This window comes from Musa acuminata, chromosome BXJ2-4 (assembly GCF_036884655.1).
Source record: "Musa acuminata AAA Group cultivar baxijiao chromosome BXJ2-4, Cavendish_Baxijiao_AAA, whole genome shotgun sequence".
NCBI lineage: Eukaryota > Viridiplantae > Streptophyta > Magnoliopsida > Zingiberales > Musaceae > Musa > Musa acuminata.
Genome location: NC_088341.1, coordinates 34,712,103 through 34,739,314, shown reverse-complemented (window position 1 = coordinate 34,739,314; position 27,212 = coordinate 34,712,103). Strand labels below are relative to the sequence as shown.

The window sequence follows — 27,212 nt, the reverse complement described above, 5'->3', positions numbered from 1 at the left end:
TCTTTCCTCTTTTTGTGGGAATCACACCAAGTAGATTTGATTGACCTGCGTCCATCATTTGCAAGGAATAGTCCTGCTGCCTCCCCCTCGTCGTCAAACACGAATCTGAGGGAGTCCCTTTGCCCTTCGTGCCGGTAAAAAGGCGATAGACTGGATGAAGATGGGAACAGTTCGCCTGCCAGGATAGAATCCATGGTGGTGGTCTTCAGTCAAAGCTACACCCATCGGTTGGCTGGGGATCCTCTCGATGGTATATGCCTACGCCGTCTTTATCGGGACGGGGTATGGGTGCGTGTCAGACCCAACTCCGTAAGCCGTTTCAAAAGCTCTAACTTCCTGCCGCCAACCATGCCGCATCCCCGTCTTATGCCTCATCCATTCTGATCCAGGACGATATCCCACCCCAGTTCCGATAGGGATACGGCAGTCCCCTCGCTCCAGCAGATCCCACTGAGACCACCTCCAATTCGGCAACACCTTGTTTCGCCTTTTGCGGTCTTGCCAGGTATGAAATCTGCGTAGAGATGCGCTTTTAAATTTCTGTTAATTTAAGCGGTGTCCAATCTCGCTGTTCTTCAGTGCGCTTTAGATGCTTGTTGTATTGTCCAAAAGAACTTACGTTCCCTCATACATGTTTATTCTTTTTCTTGTTCAGAATTCTTTATCACGCTTTACGTTGGGTTATGTTTTTTGGCTGTTCGACACTAGTAGATTTAAGGGATCGAAATTATGATGGGCAATAGGGCACGTCGCGTATTACTGTGCAGTGGCAAGTTCTATCTGTCATCATTTTCAGATTAGTCAGGGCTGTCACGTGTTTCTTGCCGTCGGACAACCAGCAGAATTGACCATTAGAGTTTAATCTGTCCACGGAATGTCTGGTGCTATTCACGGGTAGGTAGATGTTTTCAGGTAATTTTGCCTGAGGTGCATGCTTTATTATGGAGAAAACGTACACCAGACTTCGATTGTTTTGCTATGGATTTTCATGCATCAAAAGATGTTTCAGGACTGGATTTTGGAGACTCGAGTTTTTGACTGTTGCTTGGAATCAATGTGTGGTCCAAAACAATCTATAAATTTGTCGAGTGTCTTATTTGTATGTGCGAAACAGCAGAAAAACCATGATAGAGTCCATCTTGGTGATAGATCAAGCGACAAAGGTCTTACTTTCCAATAAATAGCAACTGGTAGCTACCGTTTTCTGCTCAGTGCAGTGAGTTAGACATCAGGAGAAAGATGATACCATAGGCTTCTTTCTTGATGCATGTGCATCATTAGTTCATGCTTGCTTATAAAGTAGTACAAGAATAAAAGACTTCTGTTGTAGGAGGGTCTTCATGTGCGGATTAAATTGTGATATGATAAAAAAAAATCAGATCATTTTGTTAGTATTCTACCATGTATTTTTGAACGCATCTTCAACAGGGGCGTGCCATCTTTTCTTGGAGCTCTAATTGATGTAGAAGAAGGAATCGAGATGACATAGATGTTTTATTAAGGTTGCATCATGATGCTCACGTCAATCTCTTGTAGATGGCATAGACAACAATTAATTTATCAAGGGACAGATCATGATGCTCGCATAGGTCTCTTAGGTGCAATTGGTTTATTAGTAGATCTCACAGTATGACAATCTAAATACTCGCACGGACAATTGATTTATCAATGGGCAGATCATGATGTTCACAAAGTCTCTTATGCGTATATGTTACCGTTAGATCTCACACAATGACAATCCAATTACTACCAAGGACAAGAGTTCCTAGTTTGATACATGGCACATATGGAAGCAAAACAAGAAAGAATCACTGTATCAGGTAACTTGCAGAGATAATTGATTGATGGGCTGGCACCAAAGTACCAAAGATTATGCATTCTTATTTAGAGATCGGATGAGAAAAATTAGAGAAGAAAGTTAAGGAGCATATTCTTTTAGCTCTAAGTATGCATTCTTATTTAGAGATCAGATGAGAAAAATTAGAGAGTAAAGTTAAGGAGCAGATTCTTTTAGTTCTTTTTTCTTGGACACTGGAATAACCAATAAAATTATTTTTGATTCCAATTAAAACGAAAGGGGTTAATGCTTCATGCGATCCTTTCCTGTTTTTGCTGATCGACTTCAATTTTGCCTTTCGTTTCTTGAACCATTGTGGAAGTAAGATATGTCAATCGGGTAATCTAATTTTGAAATTAATATAATCTTTTTTAACCTTTTCATATTGCTTTGGTGTTTCTTCTTTCCATGAGTATGACATTTTAGTTCATCCACTTGCTCTTCATGTAAAATTTGGTAGAAGGAATCGATGTAACAAAAGACACAAAAGTCTTGCCAACCAAAGAACAAGAAAATGAATTTAACAAAGGAAGAGAAAACATCAGGAGAATGAAAAATCGAGTTTATCAGCTTTTAAGCTGATACCTCAGGGCACCAAATATTTCAAGTGTAGCCGTTTCTTCATCTAGTTTTCTCTTTAAGATTAGGGTATCAAAAGGTCTATAGCATTGCCTTCATTCTACAAAGAGTGTAAAATGCAAGAACTATCAAACCCTTGGAAAGTTTCATTGTGGGATTTGCCTTCACAGTGCACCGACCAATCTGTCCATACAGCCACTTCCTGTGGGGACTTTTGGGGGAACATTTAATTAAAGTGGTAAGACAAGTGTGGTCTGAGGCAAGAAATCTATGATTGTCGACATCGACCTAAATGGACTGGAATGTTATTGCTGGATCTTGTCACATAAGATTGTGATAGTATATTTTGCTATAGGAAGAATGTGACCGAACCTAGCCTCTGATAAAAAAGGGAAGAGATAAAAGACCCATCCTATAGAAAGGAAGCATCAGTATGCACCAAAGCAGACAGAATCAGAAGGCCAGCCTAAAAAAGATTCCCATTGGTGGATCTGTGCATGGACTGATGGGGAATACTACTGAACACTGAAAGAACATCAGGAATCCTCCCAACTGAATAGTGATTTTACTGGTGCTGTTGATCATATCTAGTTCTGTCTTGTAGATCTTCATAATTTGTTTGGTTGCTGCTTTAGGTGAGCTAGTTAGTGCATGCATACCAGAAATCTTGGTTCTTGGAAGTCTTGCTTAACAGCAACAGATGTCATCTTTCCTCTTCTACTAAAGCAGCCAAGTCGGAGTGCCATTTGGCTAATAACTTGAATTTTCCATCTAGCTTGTTTTGGGTCCATAATAAAGAAAGTAAAAGGATTTCAAATACAGAATCCTATCACATTATTTACCTAATAAGGACTCTCAAATAACATTTTATTTTTCTCTTATATGAAATTTGCCGACAATCTGGCGAAATTCCTGAGTGGTCAGATTGCGCTAAATGCTGTTTCGTTTGTTTATTTTGTCACCGAGCATCCATCAACTGTGTATTGCATTCTTATTATACTGTTTTGAGTGCACCTTTCTTTTCCGATGGTTTTCGGTCACATGCATGCTTCCACCGAGCGAGAAAAATGAATGCCAACCCACGCAGCTTGTGGCTGCAATAGCAATCATCAGTAGATCCAGAGCCTTACGACCGCTGTTCTCCTGTTATCCTTTAATGCTTGACAAAGATACATGGCTTGCTAGTTGAACATTGTGGCTTGTGCTGTGCTGCAGATGGGTTCATTGGCAACCGCTGAGCTTTGCGATGCAAATGCATCGCTTCTGGCGAAGGGGGAGCTGCGAGTTCTTCAACCATTGTTTCAAATGTACGGGCAGTGCCGAGCATTCTGTGGACCCATAGTGACGCTGAAGGTGTTCGAGGACAATGTGTTGGTGAGGGAGGTGCTGGAGGCGCCGGGGGATGGGCGGGTTCTGGTGGTAGACGGTGGTGGGAGCATGAGATGCGCCTTGGTGGGAGGGAACCTGGGGCAATTAGCCCAGAACATGGGATGGGCAGGGATTGTGGTGAACGGGTGCATCAGAGATGCGTATGAGATCAATGGCTGTGACATCGGGGTCAGAGCGCTGGGATGCCATCCCCTCAAATCGAACAAGAAGGGTCTCGGTGAAAAGCATGTCACTGTTAACATCGGGGGCACCATCATCCACGATGGTGAATGGCTATATGCCGATAGTGACGGCATTCTTATTTCCACTATCGAGCTGTCTCTCTGATCTTTTTTATGTGAATCACCCACTCACTTATATAAGTGGACACAGCACGGTAAGGAGTTTAGCTCGTTTCTGCTCTCTCTGCTGAAACAACGACCGACGATAATACTAGTAATATGTATGTCCTGTTTTAACTTGTAAATCTTACCTCCCGTCCCGTTTTTATGGTTCTTCCGTCGTCTCTCTGTGAACCTAATGCCTGTCGTTGTCGTCTTTGTTGTGTTATGTATCTCGGGGATCCTCCGTCCATGCATGCAAATCTCGCAGGACAATCTGGCATTTATGCTTCTTTTTATTTGATTGTGTAGCGATGTTCCAGTTGCTAATACACATTTCTTTTGCGTTGCGTGTTACTTACTACTACTACTACTCGTCGATGGCATGCTGCTGCTTGAGCGTACGATGGATGGATGGTCAGATAAATACAAGTAGCTGTTGCGTAAGCAGATGATGATGATGATAAGATGGAGAGCGAGGGCGTGTTGTCGCATCTCTTCTTCTTCTTCTTCTTCTTCTTCTTCTTCTGTGGTGTAGATCTTATACGTGCCACCACACTTGTGTCATCCGTCGACCTGGCGTGCATTTGTGTGCATGCCAATTATTAGGTAACGCACACACTCATTACTGGGCCTCAAATAAGTCAGTCAGATTCTGCAGAGGGGGCACACTTTTTGGCATTACTGCCAGTCAGTAATAAATCCATGTCTGCTCACACACTTTCATCTCGTCAGTCGTTGTTGGTGCTGTGTGGACCCATTCCCATTCCCATTCCCATTCCCATTCCCATCTCCTCTCCCGCTACTTGTCAAACCATATTCCTTCTGGCGGCCATTCGAAGGAAAAGCCTTTAGAAAAATGAGAAGCAACGGGTGCGTTCTCGTCATGCTGTAAACTCTATGCACAACGTACCAAAATCTCATTGCTTAGGCAGCAGCAGCTCACTTCAAAACCCTACACAAACACAAAAACAAAAATAAAACAAAGATGCACTCTAATTGGAGCATCAACCGGAGCTCGTCCGTGTGCACAGTGTGTACCAGTTACACAAGCCTGCCCGCTTAGAATCATTCTAATTACTTGTGTATCTCTGCCTACCTGCCTACGCATGATGTGGGTGGCCTCTCGTCGGAGGAGGCATGCTTTAAGCCTGGGTTTGTTCCGTCCCTGTCACCAGCTGTAGAATCTGACTAGAGGCCAAATCGAGCAGGGATGATGGGGGAGGAAGGTGCATCCGAACATCTAATCTACTAGTTAACTTGGTGGGATGATCACATGAATCCACGGGATGACGTCCCAAGGAATGCACAAGATGCCCAGATATGATGATGCATCAATGGAAGCCGGTCGCCCTCCCTGTGCTAGCTGGGTGAGGGTGGACCATGCATGCGTGCTTTCTCAGCTTGGCTCTTCCCATCAGATGTCGGGGTACTGTTGCCCGAAAAGATGCAAAGACCGCTTTCACACTTGCTTCCCACAGCTTCTCCTACGCTACGGGTGGATGAATCGATGGTTTTAGAATCCCCAGAGGATCCTTGTGAGCCAGACACTCTCTTCCGAAAGGCAAACGCGCAACGGGCCTGTTTGTTCCTTCCTGTACATCTCTCATCCTTCATCCTTCGTCTCACACAGATGAATCAGCGGAGAGAATAAGGTTCTTCTTATCCCGACGATACACAGAAGAAGAAGAAGAACAAGAGCGTATGAAGCACTACAATAATTGCAGGAACGATTAAAACCTGAGTTTCTAACATCAGATCGATCCCTTTGGTGATCGGTATCCGATCGCTGTGTGTGGCACAGAAACCAAAAGCTACTCACATTTGTACCAGGAGCATGGTAGAGTTCCAAGCCTTTGTCCCAAGGTACCAACCATCTGCCATGGCCCGATGCAAATGGGGGCATGATGTCTCCTTCATGAGTGTTGGCACTTGCACTTGGACAAAATATCTAGGATGTCTATCTGCACTGCTTGTGCATGCAGACGGAAATAAGAAGCTCAGTTTCCAGCAAAAGTGATTCCATCCTTTCGTCCTCGCTCGCCCCACCTTAATCATTGCAACTACAGATGTAGAGTCATTTACACATATCTTCATCTGCAGTAGTTTCCCTTCCCAGTCCATCCATCCATCATCTCATGCCTCTCTGAAATTGACTACACGGTGCTGCTCTTTGGTCTTTCTAGGAAGAATCACCACTTCCACTTGGGGAATTTAGATCGTGCGTCAAATCTAGAGCACTAATTCAATCTTTAATCTCTTCACCATGAGGATATTAACCGCTAGGCCATAAATTCATAGGTGGAATGCGTAGTGCATAAGCATTGTTTGTTTAAATTCCTATGCTTTCAAAGCTCGAATACATAAATAAATGTCTTGTTTTAATGCTGTCGTAAGCGCAGTGGCTGTGCAATGCTCGGAGTTGATGTATCGTATGATCTTCTTCTCATCGCAGGCGATTAGCAAATCCAGTTCATAATTTCATGTGCTACCTTCCTTCCTTCCTTCCTTCTCATCGGAATCGGCATGCACCATCTCTTCTTCTGTCCCACGGAACGGAACCGACGAAAGCATCATCGGAATCGGCACGCACCATCATCGGAACGGAACCGAGGAGAGCATCATCGGAATTGGCACGCACCATGGAACGGAACTGACTATAAAAAAAAGGGGTGGGTCTTGTTTTATATAACAAGGTAACATCGCTTTGAACAATAAACTATCTTGCATATGGCTACTGTCATGAAGAACTTTGGGAGACAACTGACCAGAGATGGCCGGCCATATGACTTTGTAAGTCTATATATTTTCGGTTGCCCTCAGACGACAGAGACGATTCCAATGATAAAAAACCATTACATTAACAAATAAAATTCAAAGTTACTTAGTCGCTAGGATTACATGAAATTAAAACCCGGTGCATATATATATATATATCATCATTTATGGTAATCCATATCTGGCCAACCGTGCTGCCCTCCATCAGAATATCTCTGCAATGGTCTTCGTCTATCTCAAGGTAGAAGAGAGGGATATAAAGGCAGAAAGAATGCAGTTTAATCATCAATAGGAGAGAATATGATGGGACGTATGAACGATGTTGCATGCCTTGTGTGATCACAAGAAACAGTTGGATCTTGCATCCTTTTTTTTTTTTTTTTGTTTTATACACACATCTGAGTCTATATTCTTTCTCGAAATAATAAGCTATCTTAATTTGGGGGTGGACAAACCAAGCAAGCTTATCGGACATGGAAGATCAAACCTTCCAAATGGAATGACTTGTGTGACCAAATTTGGCCTTGTCTTTTGGTGATTTGAGGGAACACAAAGACAAGATATAAACAAGGTTAGAAAGAAAGGAATGGAGCACAAGGGATCGACCTAATCTATCGACGAGGATCTCTATCCACTACTCCATGATTGCTATCGTAGATCAAATCTTAACACATCTAGCCTCTTGTAGCTTTTTCTTCCCTTGATTTGTTTATGGGAGGAGACTTAGCTGATCAACCATATTGTATGATACTGGTTAGTGGTGACCAAGCGTGATTATTACACGAAAAAGCATCCTGCATGCACCAAGCAAAAGAGAAGATGCCACTGCAAGCTGCAACATAAAATACCAACAATTTGGTGGGTTGCCATTAGCCAGAATAAACTAAACCAAAAACATACATCACAACATAATACTACCATCATATGCTTCTTCCCTAAAGAAAGAAAAGAACCATATCCTCGATGCCAAAATCACATCATTGCAAACCTACAAAAAGGGAATACATGATCCACAGCATGCAAGGCGATTACTTAACAAATGGCGCAGCAATCCTAGTTACAGTTCACAGGCAAATGGATGCAAAAGATAAAGCAGAGAGAGAGAGAGAGAGAGAGAGAGAGAGAGAACAGAAAGAAGAGAACCCTACCAGAAGAGAGATTACCTTGGGAAGCAGGAGGAGACGACTTTTGGTGTTCACAACTTCCGAGACTTCCCATGCAACGTGCATTGCATCCGCATTGTCCTCCCTCCCTCCCAGTAGAATATGGAAGAAGCTAGGGTTAGGGTTTCCAGCCAGGGTGTCTAATGATGGTCTACACAACGCACGCTCAGCCATATGTATAGATCGATGTGCGAAACTTGCCCATTTGATATGGTTTCGCTAATCATCGCGAAACCAAAGAACGAGTAGGTTGGCAACAATAGTTGTAGTTGAGCAACGTGTGGGACTTCCTTTTTCTCCTCCTCCGGGTTCTTTAACGCCAAGAAGACACGGAGAAGAGGTGCCTGTTCCGCCACCCTAAGAAGAGGGAATCCCTCACCAGCTCCACCTGATAGCCTTCCGAAGGATAGTGCAACCGGAGCAGCAGCCGCGCCTGCGACACCGCGAAGTTGCTGAGCTGAACGCTTGAGAATCCGGCGTCACGCAGTACATTCTCCCATCGCTCTGACCTCTCGTGCCCGCCACCCTCCCCGCCGACAATGCCCTCGATCTCCTGCCCCAGCCAGACCTGCTCCACCGCCAGCCTCTCCTGGCTTGTCGGGGGCAGCGTCGCCTCCAATGACTCGAACACTGCCATGTAGTAGTCCAGCGCCTCTACGAACCTCTGCATGAAGTTTGGCGAGTTGTGGCTTGCTTCCCTCTCTGCCACCGTCACCACCGACGGGTTCATCGCTCGTATGGTTCGCAGAAATGCTTGTAGATCCCGGGATCCGTCCTCATTCCCGCCCTCCTTTTGCAGCTTATGCAAGAACAGTACACAGTTCACCACAAGGGTCTCGCCGGGATGGAGTCGGAAAGGAGAGGGGGTGAAATTCAAACTGGTGCTTGTGGGATGGAGGAGAAGAGGGTGGAACTGGAACCCTAGGCCCAAAGAGTGCGCGAAGTTTTGAAGCCGGTGACCGGTTCGTCGGAGGACTTCCAGGTTGCTTCCGGTTCCGGTGATACGAATGAAGGGAGGATCACTGGGATCGGAGCGCTCAGCGATGGCCTGAAGGAGAGGCGGCCATTGCAGGCCGTAATAGGTGTCAAAGTCGAGGATGTGGATCTGGCGGTGGTCATCAACCGCCTCGAGGATTGCCTGGTTTGGGGTGAGGTGCGAGAAGCGGAGGAATGGGGAGATTTGGTTGAAGGACAAGTATGATGATCGGAGGGAACCCAAAGAATCAGCGGAGGGCGAAACGCGGCCGACGCGGACGGAGAGGGCACGACAGAATTGGCGGATGAGGCGTTCGCTGGAATCGCCACAGGGGGATGCTGCTGCAGAGAGGATAGAGATCGCGCGGTCAGCAGCAGGGAGGTCGCCGCGGTGGACAAGCTCGGCACAGCTGATCAACAGTTGTCGAGCATGGATAGTCGTGGAAATTAGGCCGTTTTGAGGGCTCGGGTGGTGATGACTGGGATGAGGGTGGGTTTCTCGAGCTCCTCCTCCATCGGACATCAGTGAGCTAAGCATGTCTCCAGAGTGGTGGATGGGGGAGGTGGGGGAGCCAAGAGAGGAGGATTGGTGATGCAGTGGCGGAGAAGAAGAACATGAGTAGAGGGAGATTTCTGGAACTTGCATCCCTTTGGTTTAATAGGACATGTCGAGATTTAGCAGCTATCTTCACAGGACATGATCTGCCAAAAAAAAAACACCAGTGTGGGAGTAGCGATAGTTGTAGAAGTAGTTTGAGTTGTTGCAGGAGCAGAGGTTGGCAGCTTCTCTGCAGATCCACTGTGGTGCAACCCCCAGATCTCTCACCAGCAATTCGCCCGGGGTGGGGTGGGAGCGTGGGCCAAAAGTTTTATGCTTCTTCTCGTCTTTTATCTGTTCACATGGTCTTGGGGGCTCCCAGCTAGGGTTGGGTTAGGGGCTCCGTCTGGTGTCGTCTCAGGAACGAATGATGATGGGGCTAATCGAAGGTAGCTAGGAGGAATCTAAACGATGCCGAGGAGTGGGCAGGGAGCATTCCAATCCGGTAGAAAGCGCAGGGGAAACGATGGAATGGAGAGGAGAGAGACATGGGATGGGGTGGGGTGGGGTGGGGAGTAGGGAAGAAGCACGCATAGGATACACGAAAAGAGATGCTTACATTGAGGCGTGATCAACCGAAAAAAGAAAAGAAAAGAAAAGAAAAGACTGATCCTAATCCTCCGAACTGGCGGCATCAGCCATCTTCTGTTTGTCCCTCGTCTTTTCTTTTTCTTCTTTTCTTGTCGCTCCTTTTCAATCCTAGCTAGACACCCCCCCACCCCCCCAAAGCTTTCAATAATTGAATGGAGGAAGGCAGGCATGCAGCACACCCTCCCGACTCCAACATTCTTTTGTTTAATCACCTAGTGGGATCTCCGTTAATGGCCTTTCCGATAACTTTCTTGTAGATCCCCTCCCCCTGTTGTCGGAAAGCATGAGGAGACTGTGGAACAAGCAATCTCTCTCTCTCTCTCTCTCTCTATACTTTTATTCATCATCTCTACCTAGTTTCTCCCAGGTTTGAGCATGTGTCTGCAGGGAGAGAGGGACACAGCTATAACCTAGCGAAGAAGCACACCCTCAAAGACCAGCGTCCACCGAACTCTCTCACATCAATACGAAACCAAGGAGGCATCTCGGTGAAGCTGATTAGCCAACAAATGGAATATTGCAGGCCCCAAGCGAAAGCACCATTAGCCAAACCTGATGGAATGCTTTCGGGCCCACACCTCCGGATACGAATTCTCCATCACCACCGCCGTCTACTTTCACGATCATTGCATATGCCTTCCCTTTCATGATTCGCACTCTCCGAGCGATGATGGATCCGGGGCTTTATATCGAGAGAAAGGATCAAAACTTCAGCTTCTTCTTCTTCTTCTTCTTCTTCTTCTTCATTGCTTCCCTCCTCCGCCCGAATATAAGATGGTAAAGAAATTAAGGTGTCACTGATATTATTATCAGAGGAGTCGTAGGCCAATTCTACGTGCCACGGCTGTCAACCGACTTGAACAGAGTGTAAGAGATCTCACTCATCGGCAATTCAAAGCGGCAAGAGAATCTGCTTCTCCCTTCTCTTCTACTCCGCGCGCGTGCCATGGGCTAAACGGGAAGAGCAGTAATCAATGAGAACAAGCTGCAAGAAGACAATCTAAAGCAAAACGGGATGGAAAAGAAGAAGAGAAGGAGCAAATAGCCAAACAGACAGCCAAACAAAACAAAAGCTGCTCTTCTTTTGCTGAGTTTTACCTCTACCGCAATGACTGCACCGACTTGACGTCATCGGAAGTCCATCCGTAAGGAATCTCCTCGGAGGTCTTGTGGTTCTCCCTCTCTCCGTTTCTATCACTTCCTCTCCTCGCTTCTGCCCTGCATCCGTTCCTTAATTGACTGATCACCACGTCACTCATGCCGAGCATTTACATTAGCAAGCGGAAGTCCGCCATAAGAATGACCTAAAAACTGAGACGGGCAGCGACAAGTTTGAGGAAGTAGGCGCAGGTGGAGTTAATAAAGTCAGGAAAAGGTTACGCACTCGATCAAAACACATGGGGACCAAAGTATGATATCATGAAAAGCAATGGAAGAATTGGAACATAGAAAAACATATGTGCTACAAATATGCACCACCAGTCCACCACATGGACACCTCTACACATCATTGATTGATTCCGACTCTCTCTCTCTCTCTCTCTCTCTCTTGTGTCGCAATCTCTTAGCAGTCCAGCACATGAACCCGTCGTGAAGATAACTCACGACACGAAAGCTCGGTTGCAGCGCTACACACAGTTTTCTGCTCTTACATCTGATCGAATACAACCATCGAGAGTGACTGGTTGGTAGAGGAAAACTAAGAGGAGCTGGACCAAAATGTTCCTCTTTCCTACGGAGAAGACAAGGAAGATATCGGCCACGGACCAGGGTCCAGATTCTCAATCGATGAAGGGGTGCAATTCCATGGTCTCATAAGTGCAAAAGCCAGTTTTCTGCATGTCAGACGACCGTAATATAATTAAATGGGGTGATCGATCATGAATCAGCACCAAGGAAAAAAGGAGGTCAATATATAAATAAAATACACACAAATGCCCAGAAAGGTTAATTAATAACCTGCATCGATCGATGAGCGAGAGCGACAGCGATCGAGAGGAGACTCGTTGATATACACAGAGCAGTGCGAAGCTGCAGAAGAAACATAGGATACCATAGCCCAGCGTACTTTTGCACCAACACATACCGAGTTTGGGATGGAGGCTAATACGTACCTGTGGGCATCCATCCTCGAAGCTTCTTTCTTCTTTCGTTTTTCTTATCACGATAAGCATGATTCAAACATATGCTAATTGAGAAGCCTATCGACGACAATTATTCGATTGTCATGCTATGATTCTCATCTCCAAGAAAAGCTTTTGATGTATATGTTTCATTTTGTAACTTGTCGGATCTTTGCCAACATATATTCCGCTTTATTAATCTTCCAACTTTTGCAGCTTTGCCTTTTTTATTTTCCCCATCATTTATGTGCTATATTTTTTGACTTCTCCCTTTGGTTCGAGGCTTCCATCTTGCTATAGCGTTTTAATTGTGAGTAATATTACAGATTAATATGAAAAAAGATGATGATTTCTGTGCTAAAGATTCTCTCCATAAGCCTTCTTCCTAAAAGTATATTTCATCAATGAAACCATGTTAAAAGTTCATTAATGGTAAGTGAGTCAAATTAGTCAGGTTAACTTATATTGATTTAGACACCAATTAAATCCAAAAGCTTAGGTTGCTAGATTGTGAACTAGATAGACTCTCTCTCTCTCTCGATATTTATCGATGTGAGATTATTTTCTCTTAATCTCTCCTGCTACTTAAATATCTTCTAACACTTAATCTCTATGCTAAGACACTTTACACCTTTTAATCTGTCCAATTTCTTTATCATAATGTCTGATTACCCCTACTAACCATTCCACTACCAGCCCGTCGACCAAGTAACTTTGACTACTAGTCCGCTTTAATGTCTCTTTAGTCCCAAATCTCCCCCTCTTTAGATTTGGTCTCACCGTCGAATCGCAAGTCAAACTCATCCAACCAACAAAACATTACAGAGGTTTTCTGCCACGTACAACTGAGACTGTAAAGGATATATCTCGGGTCATCTTCCTAGCTTCTTCTGGTTTGCTCCTTTAGCTCCACTCACACTGAATCTGCTCATAAGATTTGCTAGAGGAAAAAAAAGGTACATCTCCAAGATCATCCTTGTAGTCAAAATAAACAACTTCGGGAGATTCCAGTGCCAACAAAGCAAAAGATTATGTCTCAGATCGATGATGCGGATCTAGTCGATGGCGACATGATCTATGGGGGGTTAAGCTGCGAAAGAGAGAGTAGATGTAAAAAAGGTACTGGGGATGTTTATCGAGTTTACCCAACAATCTTCCTGCCTATTGATTCCATCGGAAGATTCCTTCCCCGCCCTTTCTCAGACTCATCAGCATCGACACCGAAAGTTCCACCTATCCCATCATGTCCCAGAGCTCTACTAAACAATGCCATAGTGATCGGGGAGATGGTTTAAGAGAAAAGAAGCTGAAGGGAAACAAGGCGGGCAACAATGGCCGGTAACCTTCAAACCCACACTGCATGCAGGCCCACAGGGCTTGCATGCAAGCCCAACCCGACCCAGCCTTCGTCCAAGTGGGAAGGAGGAGTACTTGATCAGCTCCACAGCTTCACTCCTGTTCAGATGTATGCAAACAATTGACTTCGCATCGATCGACCTTTGCATCCAGAATTTGCAATTTATTTTATCGTCGGAACCACCAAGTGCCTCATTCATCAATCACAACCACAACCACAGCAGTCATCCAAATCAACTCGAGATAATAAAAAGGCCCAGAGAAGAAACCACAACACCACACCGCACAAGCTTAAAGCTTAAACGATAGATCACTACAATTGCATCAGTTGCGCGTGCATGACGAAGAGCTTACACTAAGCACAAACTCAACCTACTACGTTACACTCTCATTTCAAGGTCCGGGGTGACGACCTTCCGCTTCAACTTGTTTCGCGCTTCTGCTTTTATTGCTGCTCTCTCCGATTTGCCATGGCCTTCGCCTTGTTTACTTGTTCTGAGTTCCTTCTCATGATCACCCTCCGGAGCTCTCAAACCCAGACTTAGGTCCAAATCAGTTCCACTACCCTCTTCTGAAGGAACCTGATCCTTGTATGGTACCTGGAAAAAGATACTAAAATTAGGACTTCACTCGCATCTCTTGAAACCCCCAAGCATCGATATCTGTGTCATACAAATCAACAAGCATTGTTTGATCCAACTCTTCAGGTAATACAGAACAGGATGGTATCCGAGCAAAAGGAATCCTATTCCAAAGTATAAATGGCGTGAGGTTGACCAGATATCTAGAGCTGCTCGAGGCTCGCTAAGCCAGTAGACTGCATGATTGAAGACGAACAAAAGACAGATTAATAAACAGATCATTCAAAGTATATCAATCTCGCCACCTTCGATTCACAACTTTAGTTCAGTGGAACAACAAGTTTAGATGCTAACTTTCTGCTTTACACCAAGTATACTGGAATTACAGTTTTCATCCCAGGTCGCAACGAACAGGGCAATGCAACTAACTAACTATTTCAATCCTTCTGACCTTCCCAACTTGAACTAATCTGATTGTTACAAACATGCCACCGAGGTAGAACCACCACCGAGCATGTATTTCATAAGTGGTAGTTGTGAGAGTCAAAGTGAACATCAAAAATATACGAAGCATATCAATCGAAGCAGCCTTTTAATATATGTATGAAATGGAAACAAGCACTAGGATCTACAAAGTGGCCACAAATAATTTGAAATATATTATGGAAGTAAGCACTAGGGTCCACATAGTGGCCACAAATAAATTGAAATACGTTATGGAAACTCATGGTAATGGTAGAAGTAGGCATATTCTATAGAGAAAGATGCAGCCAGGAAGCATACAGAAATTAATTGTTACCTGAACTTCTTCCGCCGAGACATCTTTCATGTCAAGTATTTTGCCTGAAGGATTGATTTGGCCTATACGTGGGAATTTGTCGGTTTCATTAGGTTTTTTAGTTTCCTCATTGGACTTTGGTGAAGCCTCCTTCTTCTTCTCCTCAACGACAGAAATCTGCATTATTCATAAGTTACACTCATCTACTAGAAAGCCTGACCAGAATCTACATCGGATTTACCTAACATGACTAATAAAAAATGATCAAGTTAGTATATAGAGATGCTTATAACACACACCTGTATTTATAATGAGCAAAGATAAATAAGAGAAGATAATATTCTGTCAATAACGAGAAAATGCTGACATATGGTGCTAAAGAAGGCTGCAGAATGGCACAAATGCATAGAGGAGAACAATTTTGATCCAAATATGAAGCTTTTATCTTCTGATTTGGTGATTTAGGTTACGATTTTGGTGAAAACTGAAACTTACTGAATCTCCCTGATGTAAGTACACATACATACATATATCTTGTTTTGAAGAAAAATACAACAATAATTTCAGCAGGCAACTAATTTTTTGAAGGGGGACGGTCTCAATTATCTTCATAGTGCTAGAGAATAACTAGAAACTGTCAGAACCCAAAAGTTCAAAAGGGATAAGGGCATAAGCTTTTCACAAGCCATGTCCATATAACCTTCTATCCAACTCAACCACAGAAAGCCAAAAGAATCTTAATACTAACTATCAAATATTATGCATGGCCAACTCTAAGGTTCTCTAAGGAATCAATCAGGATCTTATACATGGAAGTTGTCTATTTCTTAACAACACAACACAGCACAACCCCAACCAAGAAGACAAACCATCTGATTTCACTGGAGATCCATTCAACACACTCACGGTATAATTATAATTGTGTGCTATGAGAAGCTTTTTGTATAGACTCGAGAAATATTTCTATAAGCCCATAACCATTACCATACTACTCCAACATCTTCAAGTTATCATCCTATACGTAACTCCCTCGCTGATAAAGTAAAGAAAAAGCAATCGTCATGACTATATCTTCCACACAACCAGGTTTTCATAGTCTTTGAAAAACTTAGCACTAGATGTGGACAAGGTGAATTCAATTAGCATTCCATCTGAACATGTGAGTTGGATGTCACCGACCCAGCCATCATGTTGTCAACAACCACTTACTCTTCTGTATCATCAGCAAAATTTCCACTCGCCGTCATCCCTCTCAAAAATTTAACCATCAGTATACATTTCACAGAAACAAAGACGACAACATCTTCCTGCCTCCTTTCCGAGGAAGAGTCACGATAGAAAGCAGCTAAATTTTTTATTTTTGATTAAACCCATATCATGAACAAGAAAAAAAAAAAAAGGACCCAAATTCGCGTTCCGTTAGCAAGATGTCGCCTTCTTCTTCTTCTTCCGAGGAGAGAGATTTTTTCATCATTCATACTGTTCTCGGGAGGAAACCCACCAAAATCATAAGAGGGGCAACAAAATAGCACTCGTGTATCACGAGAGGGAGAGAGAAAGAGAAAGAGACCCTCCTTCCCAAATTCCACAAGAACCAAACCTCGCCCACCCGTGAGTCGCAGAAGACTTGTGCCGAAGAATTAAGCACCCAATCGAAAGGGAAGGATAGGAGACGAGGGTTACCGGGATGTAGCGGAACTTCCTACGGGGTGGCTCCTCGGGCGGGGGAGTGGCAGAGTCCTTGGAGGGGGTGGCGGTGGTTGCGCCGCCGTCAGCCGCGGAGGAGACGGGTGTCCACCTGTAGAGGAGGAGGTGGGGGTTGGCGCCGTTGTTGCGGCGACGGTGGTGGTCGGGACTGGAGAGCGGGACCCACTTCTTGTTCCACCGCCTCACGGGTCCGCTGAAGACCGCTGCTGGACCGTAGCGGGTCGACGACCGGCCCAGACGGGCCGCCACGCTCTCCATCTTTCAGACAAACCTCGAGCCGACTCTTCGTCTTCGGTTGCTTTTGAGAGCAGCAGCAGCAGCAGCAGCGACTGTGGGAAAAGAGCAGACAGAGAGAGAGAAGCAGCGGATAAGACTTAATACGAAGTAGGCATCTTCCCACCCCAAAAACCACTGTCCTCGCGTAATGACTTCGTCTCTCTTTCTCTTCGTGAAAAAGCAACAGATTACAACTTGGGCAACTACGATTGAAATTGAACTCCCTCTTCTTCTTCTTCTTCTTCTTCTTCTTCTTCTTCTTCTTAACCCACTAAAACCGACCTATCCGATACAATAAATTTGTGAAGCGATATTAACAGACGATGAAAGAAGAAAACATATGTATCATAGATTATGTTAACCACACTACGAGAAACTGTATCCTCCGCTGTGGGCCCGCTGGTGGGTCGAGTTTATGCTTTCCTTTGGGCTCCCTCCAAATGCAACCATGGTTTATAAATCCAAATACAACCATGGTTTATGTACCCTCTCTCTCTCTCCATCCATCAGATGGCCGATGGGTCTCGTCATCACCCGCTTCTTTTTCTCCACGTGTACGCATAGATTGAGTTTCATGAACCCAAGCAAGATCGCGCCTCTTCGACAGGATCGTTTGGGGCCCACCGCGCCATGAGCAAGAGGGAGAGGGAGAACCCCTGCCGTGTCCGCGGCTGCAGGCGCGAGGAGGGCGGGGTCTGCGGCCATCGCGTCCCCTCCGCCTTCGAGCGGCCGACCCAACAGGATTTCCCTCCGCCTTTCCCACAGAGATCCTCAAGGATTTCCTCTACCTTGGACAACGCCCCCACTGGGGAGATCCTCAAGGCCCTCGGGGTCACCCATGTCCTCGACGTGAGTTCCCCGCCTTGTCCTCTTTGGATCTGATTCTTGCGCTTTCTTGGATGATCTGGGTTTGACCCTGATGTTTATTGGTTTCCATTGTTGCGGAGTGAATCCAGGGCTTGGTCACTGGTTCTATTTGTGTAACGAGTTCGCAACACTGGTATAGGTCTGTGGTAATTGACGGGATGTGCATGAAATCTTAGCTTTGAGCTACCCTGTTTGCCTTATTTCCAATATTTCTGTTCCGAAGGCATGAAACTTAGTGTAACAATTGGTCATCCTTCATAGCATTAGTAGGGTTTGGTATTATGTCATTTACAATTAAAGCGGAAATATCTTTCCTTCTGCCTCCAACCTGTATACACCTTTTTTGTCTGTCATATCTTGTTGTTAATGTACAATACTTATGCAACTTCTAGTATCACCTATTTGTTTTAGAAACTTGGTTCGTTCAAAACAGTTGTATTAGGGCTGACCTTATGGTGGTAGAATGTGATTAGCTAAAAGCTTCAAGGTCTACTGAAGAACAAAGAACTTATCAAGATCACATTTTCGAGACAAGAAACAATGCCTCTGATATTTCCCTTTCTGATCTTCAGTGAACCTACTGAAGCTGCCCCTTTTTTTTTATTAAGGTGTATAAGGAAGTAAGTGGAGCTGTTTAGAATATGTCTGACCTATTATGTTGATCGATTATGTGAGGATATTGGAAATATCAATGGAACCATAAGTGGTTTACCTTGCAGATCAATATATGGACCGAGGTATTTTCTTATGCAGGTATCATCGTTAATTAGTTGCTTAGATTATAGAGAAGTGGGCCACACTCTGGTCAAGGTCGATAAACCTTCCAAAGGTTGAAGAATCTATAATGATCACTGTAGATTTCTTCTGCAGATAACTCAAGAAAGTCATATTTTTAGGATGAATAATTGGAGTTCTAATTGCTCAGAACACACTAATTCTAAGATTTATTTTGTTGATATAGTGCTTCTTACAGATTGAGAATCAATGAAATAGCACTTATTATGTTCTGGTGGGCATTTACTTTTTATTTATTATATATGTTGTAGTATGCTTTTTAACTGAATCTTGAGTAATGTCTTTGGGTTGAGTGACTGGATTTTTTTTTTTTTTGTTTGTGAAGGGATTGTTGCAATGAAATGTTGCCTTTTCACTTATGTCCATCATGTACACTTGCATAAGCTATATTGTTTATTATCATATGATGATGTGCTTTGGTTTGGATGTGTCTTATGATGGCACCAAGGAACTGTAAGAAACTTCGTAGAGCAGAAACAGCATTATAAATAGCATGAACAAGACACACTGTTGCAGATTTCCATTATGGATATAAAATAGTTAGTGCTAGGAAACCATTTTGGGCCACTAATGTGTATTCAGATCTTGTGAATCCAAAGAGGTAAATTTGGTATGACAAATATCCAAATGTCAAATGTTCATATAGAGTTTACACTTTCACTTGGTGTATAATAACAGAGCATTGCACAAGGTGATGATATGTGATACCAAGATAATAAATTGTAATACAGTTATCCATAACCCAGATATTATCATAAAAAAAGTTGGAAATAATACCAAAGTCTATTATAACATGGAATGGAAGTAAATGATGATCTTAATCACGATATTCTTCAGCAAGAAGACTTTTTTGTTCTCCAGAGAGAAAGAACATCCAGTGACTCTATGTTCTCTCATTTCTCCGTGAAGTCTTAATGAAACAAGTGCGACATGGTTCCTGGGTTGGAAATTTGGGTCAAAAAAAATTCTGTGGACTGATTAGCACCAAATGACAAGTGAGAGATTGGTTTAACTTCAATAATCTTGTTGCAGACATTTTTAACCTATTCAATAATAAATTGGTTGGACTGAGATGCATCCAGTGTATTATCATTAAAAAAACAAATGGCTTAGAGTGTTTGCTTTGGTTAAATGTGTAGAGGTTGTTATGGTGGCTTAAACCTAAGAAGCACGTGTTGGCTTAAACCTAAGAAGCACGAACATTGGACACAGACATGACACGACGCAGACATGGCGACACGCCATTTTTTAAAAAATATTAGGACACGGACATGGCAAGGACATTCGTATTTTTTAATATATATGTATAATATTTGATTAAGATGAGGTTTATAGTATATATACTTAAATTTTATAAACTCAGCAATGTGAACAAATAAATATCATCGTTGAGGTTGAAACAATTAAGACCATCTAAGTGTAAGTATCGAAAATAAAGATAGAATGCATCAAATAATATTTAACAATCTCCATATATAATTTATATATGTTTACTTGTGACGATCTCTAGATTTCTTTCATTGTGATGTCAACGATTCATCTCAATGCAGAATCCAAAGCGTGCGGGAGCGAAGCAGGAGTCGTGTGGTGTCCCACAAATAGAAATGAAAATAAATAAAAAAGGACATGTCGAAACACGTGTCCACCAAAAGCACATGTCCATGCTTCTTAGGCTTAAACTGCTACAATGGCTGTTATTTTCCCAAAGACACAAAAAAAGTTGCTACAGCTACAGTATGACACCTGCTATTAAATATTTTCCAATGCTGCCACCATGGTGATCCCTTTTACACTAAGCAGAACTATTCATTCTTTATGACAATTTAGGTATCTATTTTTACATTTTTGGTTTTAATTCTTTTTTAAAGGCTTTGGTAGGTTTTCAATTTTACAGCATGGTTTTACCTTCGTTTGTTGAATATCAAGTTTGACCTTCTTGTAGATTGAAAGACATGGTAATTTTTGGACTATTGTTGATGTTGACTAAGTGTTTTTCCACTTTTGCTCCCTAATGATGCTCATTAGCTTTAGTGAAATATCGTTCTTTTGAAATTTTATCTGATGTTATAATCCATTGTTAGATATGACCTTGCAGACTGTTCCTGCTTGCAAAAAATTTATACAAGAATTCCTTTACTTATCACTGCTTCCAAGCTGACAAAATTCTACAATTTGATAATGTGATTCAGTTTTGAGGTATGATTATTCAAGATATAAAACTTTGATGTTCATGAATTACTTACAATTGTAACTTACAGTTGGCAACTTGAAATTCTTTTTCCAAATAATGAGGTATATTGCCATCTCAGTTATCTAGCTACTTTCGTTCTATCATAATTTGCACTTTTCATTAACTTTGTGATCCTATCTTGGAATATATAATTACTTTTGTAATTGTGCTGATGCTTAGAATAGAAGCTGTTTTCACTCTATCATAATTTGCACTTTTCAATACCTTTGTGATCTTATTTTAGAATATATAATCACTTAGGTAATTGTGTTGATACTTAGAATAGGAGCCACTTTCACTTTATCATAATTTCCTTTTTCTTAATAACTTTGTGATCTTATCTTAGAATATATATTCACTTTTTTAAATGTACTAATAGTTAGAATGGAAATTATTGTTAGCATCATGTGTGATGTTATATATGTATGCTTTAAATTTTCCTTTACTGGCTTATTTTACTAGTGACTATTCCTATGTCCTCTAATCTGATGTAATGTGCCATTTGTGGTGGTTGCTTACAAGAAGGAAAAAAATTTGGTAAACTAACAAAATTTACTTGCAAGGACTCCAAGAATTAGAAAGGCTTAGCACAAAGTGTCATGCCTCCAAAGTGGGGGATGTGATGGTCCACCGAATGACCATGTGCTAAACAAGTTCAAGTCCTATCCTTTTTCATTAAAATCAGTCCCTCATAGTCACTCAAGTGGAGACTTGTGTTGCTTACTATATTTAAAATTTGAACATAGGAAATGAATAAAAGATTATTACATCGAGAAGTATCATCTAATTATTTCATAATTCTGAATCAAAATTTTTCTAACAACAATGTTTGCGACAGACTTTCTAATCTTTATGACATACGTAGAACATCAAGATGTGGAACATTAAGATGCTTATTCAACCTTAGATCACCTAAACACATTTTGAAAAATTACTTGTGGAGATCGTGGAGAGGTTGAATATTTTTTTTTTAAAAAAACCCAATAAGTGGACAAGGCTCCTCCATAGGACGGGTAAGCAAGGCTTTAAATATTTTTAAGATAATTTATAATATTTCAATAAAAAAATATGCATTAAGCTTTAAACATATTAACATAATTTACAATGCATCAATAAGAATAATACATGCATTTTGTACAAGAATAAATCAATATGCATAAGATTAAGAATAAGACCAAGAATGTGCTTGTATTCAAATATCAAACCATCTTTCCCTTTTTTTTTAATCTTGTACTTATATCATATATCATATATACTCATCTTCCTCTTTTCAGAAAATATAATTACTGGATACTCGAGTACATACTAAGCTTGAGAGAATCAACTCCATTATGGACGACATCCTTCGTCGACTTATGTCATCCCACGTATCAAGTGTTTACACCAAAGAGTACATTTTTCAAGAGGATGTTATTTTTGAAAATCATATGATAAAATATTTTCTCTTTAATTATCCTATAAGACTATTGCCAGAGATCATTCATACTACCTTATCACCTGTCTTAGTGGAATTAAACGACATCTCTTCACGGTCCAAAAGGTTACCATTCTTGGAATCTGCAATGATTTATAAGTCTTTGTAGTCAGATAATTGAGAACTAACTTGAAATTATACATATATATAATATTTATTTATATTTAATGTCAATTACTTTAGAAATGCTAAATTCATATTTAAAAAAATATCCATGGGACAATTTAAATGACTAACATGTTATGGCACAAACAATACAATCAGGGATATTCATGTCGGGTACTTACCCATTTTTTAAAAAGGTAAATAAACTATGATATATCATGATATTCAATCAACAAATATAAAATATATGCTCATCTAATTTTGATATTCAAGTTAACATCTAAAATTTTATTAAATAATAAAAATATTTTTTTAAAACATCTAGTTAGGTTGACAAACCACTTACTCGGATTTTTGTTTAACTAGACAAACATCTAGACAAGTGTACAATGTTCCAAAACTTCTTCAATCCGATGATAGGTGCTCCAAGCATGCATCAGTAACATGCATCTCATGAATACTTCTTAGCAAAGACTTGGTATGCAAATAAGTTCAATAGCATCTTTCCAAGGACGCAAGGCATGATCCAGAAATAAAAGCTATGAGGAAGAATATACAAGTGGAGGCTAACCATCGAAATTGGTCCCATCCATTGGATGTGGTCACACAAGTGCATGAGTAACAATCCAAAACCTTTAATGTTGTTCCAATCATGGTCTAATGATTGGACATGGACATAGATCAAAGGTAGGTGTGGCAACAATAACCATGGCTGAGTGGACAACGACATGGCCACGACCCAGAGCAACCTATCCTAAGAGAGAAGTCGAACTACCTCATCGAGTCACTAAGGTCAATAGTCCTAGATCCGACGTCATTGTAGAGCATGACCATTAGGTTAACAATGATGTAGGTAGAGAAGCTCTTAATGTTGGAAAAGTTGACAAAGGACCAATGAGTTTTCGCCCAACGACCATAGCCACAAAACCATTGTCATACCAAGTTATACCGTGTCGTACCAAGCATACTAACACATAATACATGGGAGAGTACTAATGTACCACCCATATCGAGAGGTACATTGCACGGTATGTTAAACCTTGGGTGGTAGTTATATGAGTTCCCTGGTATACACATCGTATGCTTAGACTGAAGTTGACAGTAGTGCATCGATCAGACCCTTATAAGTTGACAGTAGTGGTCAAAATACTTAAGCTGAAGTTGATAGTAGTATACCGATCAAACCCTGATAAGTCAATTTTAGTCTTGCCCTCCTCCGATGTGGGACTAATCGGGAGTGTTGCAAATCCCGTGGTGGATTTTAAGATTCTAAGGATGCCGATAGAGTAGGATTTTGTGAAAAGAGAAGCTAGAATTCTATGGTTGAAGCAACAAAGCAAGAAGAGGGAAGCAGCGGAGGATATAGAAGAGAAAGCCTCATATCTATGGTTTCCTACTCTTATCCGACATTAGTTCTTCCCTTGTAAAATAAATTCCTTATTCTCCAAGAAAATACACATCAATCTAGGAATGATAACAAGTCTATAATAATAGTAATAAAATTATCATCATTAATATTCCTTGGTAAGTAAAACTTAAGTCTAGTCAAATTAGATCAAAATGACTAGGCATCAGACAAGTTTAAATTTTGAGGTTTTTGTGAGACTAACAATTGGACATGGTAAGTGTAACATTCGGATTTAATCTGACGTTAGAAATGAGATGATGGCTATTATGATATATAGGCTAGATTGACCCACCATCATTATATCGGAGGACTAAAGCATTTTGGGTTACATGGTTTTGCACCTTTCAATTAATTAATTCAGTTTTTCCATTGGGTCAAATTGAGTCAATTGGAGCAAAGGTAACTAAGCGGACAAACATAATTAGGATTTTTTTAATAAGCCGAGTATCCTAGAATTTGTTTTTTAGATGAATATGCTAAATGCAAATATAGAAGTATTCTTAGGATTTAAAGTGCAGGATAAATCTGGTAGTATCTGGTTTTGATGACTTACCTTCCATCTGCATTTAATTGTTTTCATGGTTGTTGCAGTATTTTGCTTATAGCATGATATGCTCTATCCAGACCTGCTACAAAAGCTAGTCACTATGTTGATTGATCCTTGGTTTCATAATTTTCTCTTCTTCATGTAGTTTTTGTTTCTTTTCATACCATTTATCATTTGGTGTGCAGAATGTTTTTCCTCTCATGTAGTTCGTGTTCTTTTCCACAACATTTATCTTCTGTTATGCAGAACAATGCAACAAGGAGGAAGCACATGTTCTTGTCCACTGTATGTTGGGAAAAAAATTGGTTGATTTACTTAACTTGTGTGTTTGTATATGAATATCATATGCGAATCATCTGTATCATTGTTATCTTGTGGCAGGTCACCTGCAATTGTAATAGCCTATTTGATGAAATGCAAAGGATGGCCACTCGCATGAAGTTTTCAATGGATTAAATTCGGTGACCTATCCCCAGGTGATTTTAGTTTGCATAAGTTCATTTTTGTTTCATTATATTTTTCCTTTTTTGGTGTACTTTTGGCTTCAGATAGAGAAACGAATGACAAATTTTTGAAGGTAATGGGTTTTTTACTCTTTCTTTCTTTTATGGAGGATCCACAAGCAGTTTAGAGCTGTATAATAATTGGTTGATGCCAAGCTATTCCTTTTTGAAGCTGTCCATCAGCGGTTACGAAACAAAAGATTTTTGGATAGCAGTGAAGCCACTACCACACAACCTGTACTTGTTCTTGAATCAATTTGCCTCTTCTGGCTTTGAATTCTCCCAAGCAGTCAATCCATCTCCATTATTAATGTTCAATCAGCCAACTGCATCATCCATCTTCGAACGATCAGTTACAAACACCTGCCTACATGACACTTTTTTTTTTGCTTTTTCTTTTTTTGTGGGAGCAGGAAGAAACTTGGAGTGGATAGGAGATGGAAAACAATGCTTCTGTAGTCGTCCCTCCTACTGACAGCTCCTGAAGAATTAATGAAAAGCATCTGGATCCGGAGATCCCATCCTATTTGCATCTAAAAGACAGGGTTCTCAGGTCTGTGATCAAAAAGTGTTGGAGGAGAGATGATCTTTTTTTTCTTTTTTCTTGTATTTTTGCTTCTTTCCAGGCTACTGTAACGCTTTAAGAACGAGTGAGTTCGTGGTTCACAAGATGACCAAACCAGTTTTCCTCGTAATGCTTCTTCTTTCGGTGTGCTAATATGATTCTCAACATACTTGTGTGTTCCATTGGAAAAGATTGTCACTCCTTGCCAAAAGTACCCGTGTAACCATCGAATAAATTCAATTCGAAATAGATCGAATTTTTGACATGATTAAATTATTTAAATCTTTTTTGGGTTACTTCTAAATTTAGATGGGAGATTAGTTTTAAAAAGAATTGATTTCTAACTTAAGTCAAGAAAATAGAAAGTATATTAAATTATCTCAAAAATCTTTGTGAGTAATTAGGGTTTTCATTTGGCATGTAGGAATATCAAATGTTTTATTTTTTAAAAAAATAAAAAAAATATTGATAAAGACGTCAACACAAATCAAAAGATTGAAGTTCATATTTAATATTTAGAATTTTAAATATTAACATTCTCTATACAAGAGTTAAGAGCCGGAGCACCAACTTTATGCCACTCTTGAAGAAGATGTGTGCTAGCAACTCTAGTTAAACTTAGTTAAAGAGTCGAAGATATCAACCATTAGGTATCATTTTCGGAGTGGGAGAATTTTTGGGGCTTATCAAATAAGCTTCTCGAATCGAAGATATACTACTCCAAAGCTTATCTTTTCTCCTGGATATTATGATGCTTTCCAAGACCAAGATTGGGTGAGCGATTATTCATGTCAAATAAATGCTCAAAGAATTAGAGTTGACAAAAACCATGTAACATAGGATGGCGTTGACCACATTGAAAAGTTACAAGTTGATTAATGAAAGATTAAAATCAAAATGCTTCTTGAGTCATAGGACATGCAAAATCAATAGTTGATCAGTAGAGGTAAGGCATTATAACAATCTTGAATCTATGAGGGACTCGATCGCCCAAGAACTTAATCTAGAAAGCATCGGATTGAAGGCCATGAACATAAGAGGATGAGGCATGGTATTGAAGTAGTGAGTCTTCTTAGCACTAATCAAACTTATACTTTAAAGAAAGAGTATAATTATAGTTACAAATGGGTTATAGATAATCCTGAAAGTTAAGTAGCTAGCTCAAAGCAAGAAGTACAACTCAAGAAATTTTGGTGAAGCTAATCAAAATAACACAATTCTTCTCACCAATGTAGTCGAGCTTGCTTCAATTGGAAGTCCCTTCAAAGTGGTCAGAAATCAACAACCGTCAACTCCTCATCTTTAGGTGATGTGTTAGTCGAAGATAGTATGTCTATGCATTATCCTCTCATCAAGTTATCTCATATTCGAAGGATAGCGTGGACGTAGTTAGAGGAGATGGTGAAGGATTCAAAGATGCAATGGGCAAATTTTACGGGGGAAGGCCATTGACCCTTCAAGTTTTGTAATATGATTTGTTATTAGTGTTTTTGTTTTATATTTTTATCATATAAAACTCAAAAATATTTTTAATTGTACGATACCATATGAAGGGAAATTTAATCAAAACAACTCTGTGCCATAGAATGATTTATGATAGAACGGTCTTACAATATAAAACGTCAACCGTCTCACTACATTTGAACCCCTGGGTGGCACTAGGGCGG

At 41.1% G+C, this 27,212-nt stretch overlaps 3 protein-coding genes and 1 pseudogene across 4 annotated transcripts; 2 read left to right on the top strand and 2 right to left on the bottom strand.

Moving 5' to 3' along the window:
- The first annotated feature begins 38 nt into the window (after positions 1 to 38).
- LOC135610486 (putative 4-hydroxy-4-methyl-2-oxoglutarate aldolase 3) lies at positions 39 to 4,300 on the top strand. 2 transcript variants are annotated; one of them, XM_065105035.1, is made up of 3 exons: positions 39 to 250; positions 390 to 505; positions 3,632 to 4,300. In XM_065105035.1, exon 3 carries the CDS (start codon positions 3,632 to 3,634, stop codon positions 4,130 to 4,132), a length of 501 nt encoding a protein of 166 aa, XP_064961107.1. In that variant the 5' UTR covers positions 39 to 250; positions 390 to 505; the 3' UTR covers positions 4,133 to 4,300. The 2 variants fall into 2 exon arrangements, with proteins under 2 accessions (XP_064961107.1, XP_064961106.1); XM_065105034.1 differs by having other exon boundaries at positions 39 to 288.
- A 3,448-nt stretch (positions 4,301 to 7,748) lies between these two features.
- Positions 7,749 to 11,618, bottom strand: LOC135582653 (protein MONOCULM 1-like). The gene is made up of 2 exons (XM_065105033.1): positions 11,329 to 11,618; positions 7,749 to 11,181 (listed from the first exon to the last, which is right to left on the bottom strand). The coding sequence occupies exon 2, from the start codon at positions 9,685 to 9,687 to the stop codon at positions 8,380 to 8,382; it is 1,308 nt and encodes a 435-aa protein (XP_064961105.1). The 5' UTR covers positions 9,688 to 11,181; positions 11,329 to 11,618; the 3' UTR covers positions 7,749 to 8,379.
- Positions 11,619 to 13,973: 2,355 nt separating this feature from the next.
- Positions 13,974 to 17,294, bottom strand: LOC103981065 (uncharacterized). Its single transcript, XM_009397654.3, has 3 exons — positions 16,752 to 17,294; positions 15,090 to 15,245; positions 13,974 to 14,308 (listed from the first exon to the last, which is right to left on the bottom strand). The coding sequence occupies exons 1-3, from the start codon at positions 17,031 to 17,033 to the stop codon at positions 14,090 to 14,092; spliced, it is 657 nt and encodes a 218-aa protein (XP_009395929.2). The 5' UTR covers positions 17,034 to 17,294; the 3' UTR covers positions 13,974 to 14,089.
- A 186-nt stretch (positions 17,295 to 17,480) lies between these two features.
- Positions 17,481 to 25,810, top strand: LOC135610485 (protein-tyrosine-phosphatase IBR5-like; annotated as a pseudogene).
- Positions 25,811 to 27,212: the final 1,402 nt, after the last annotated feature.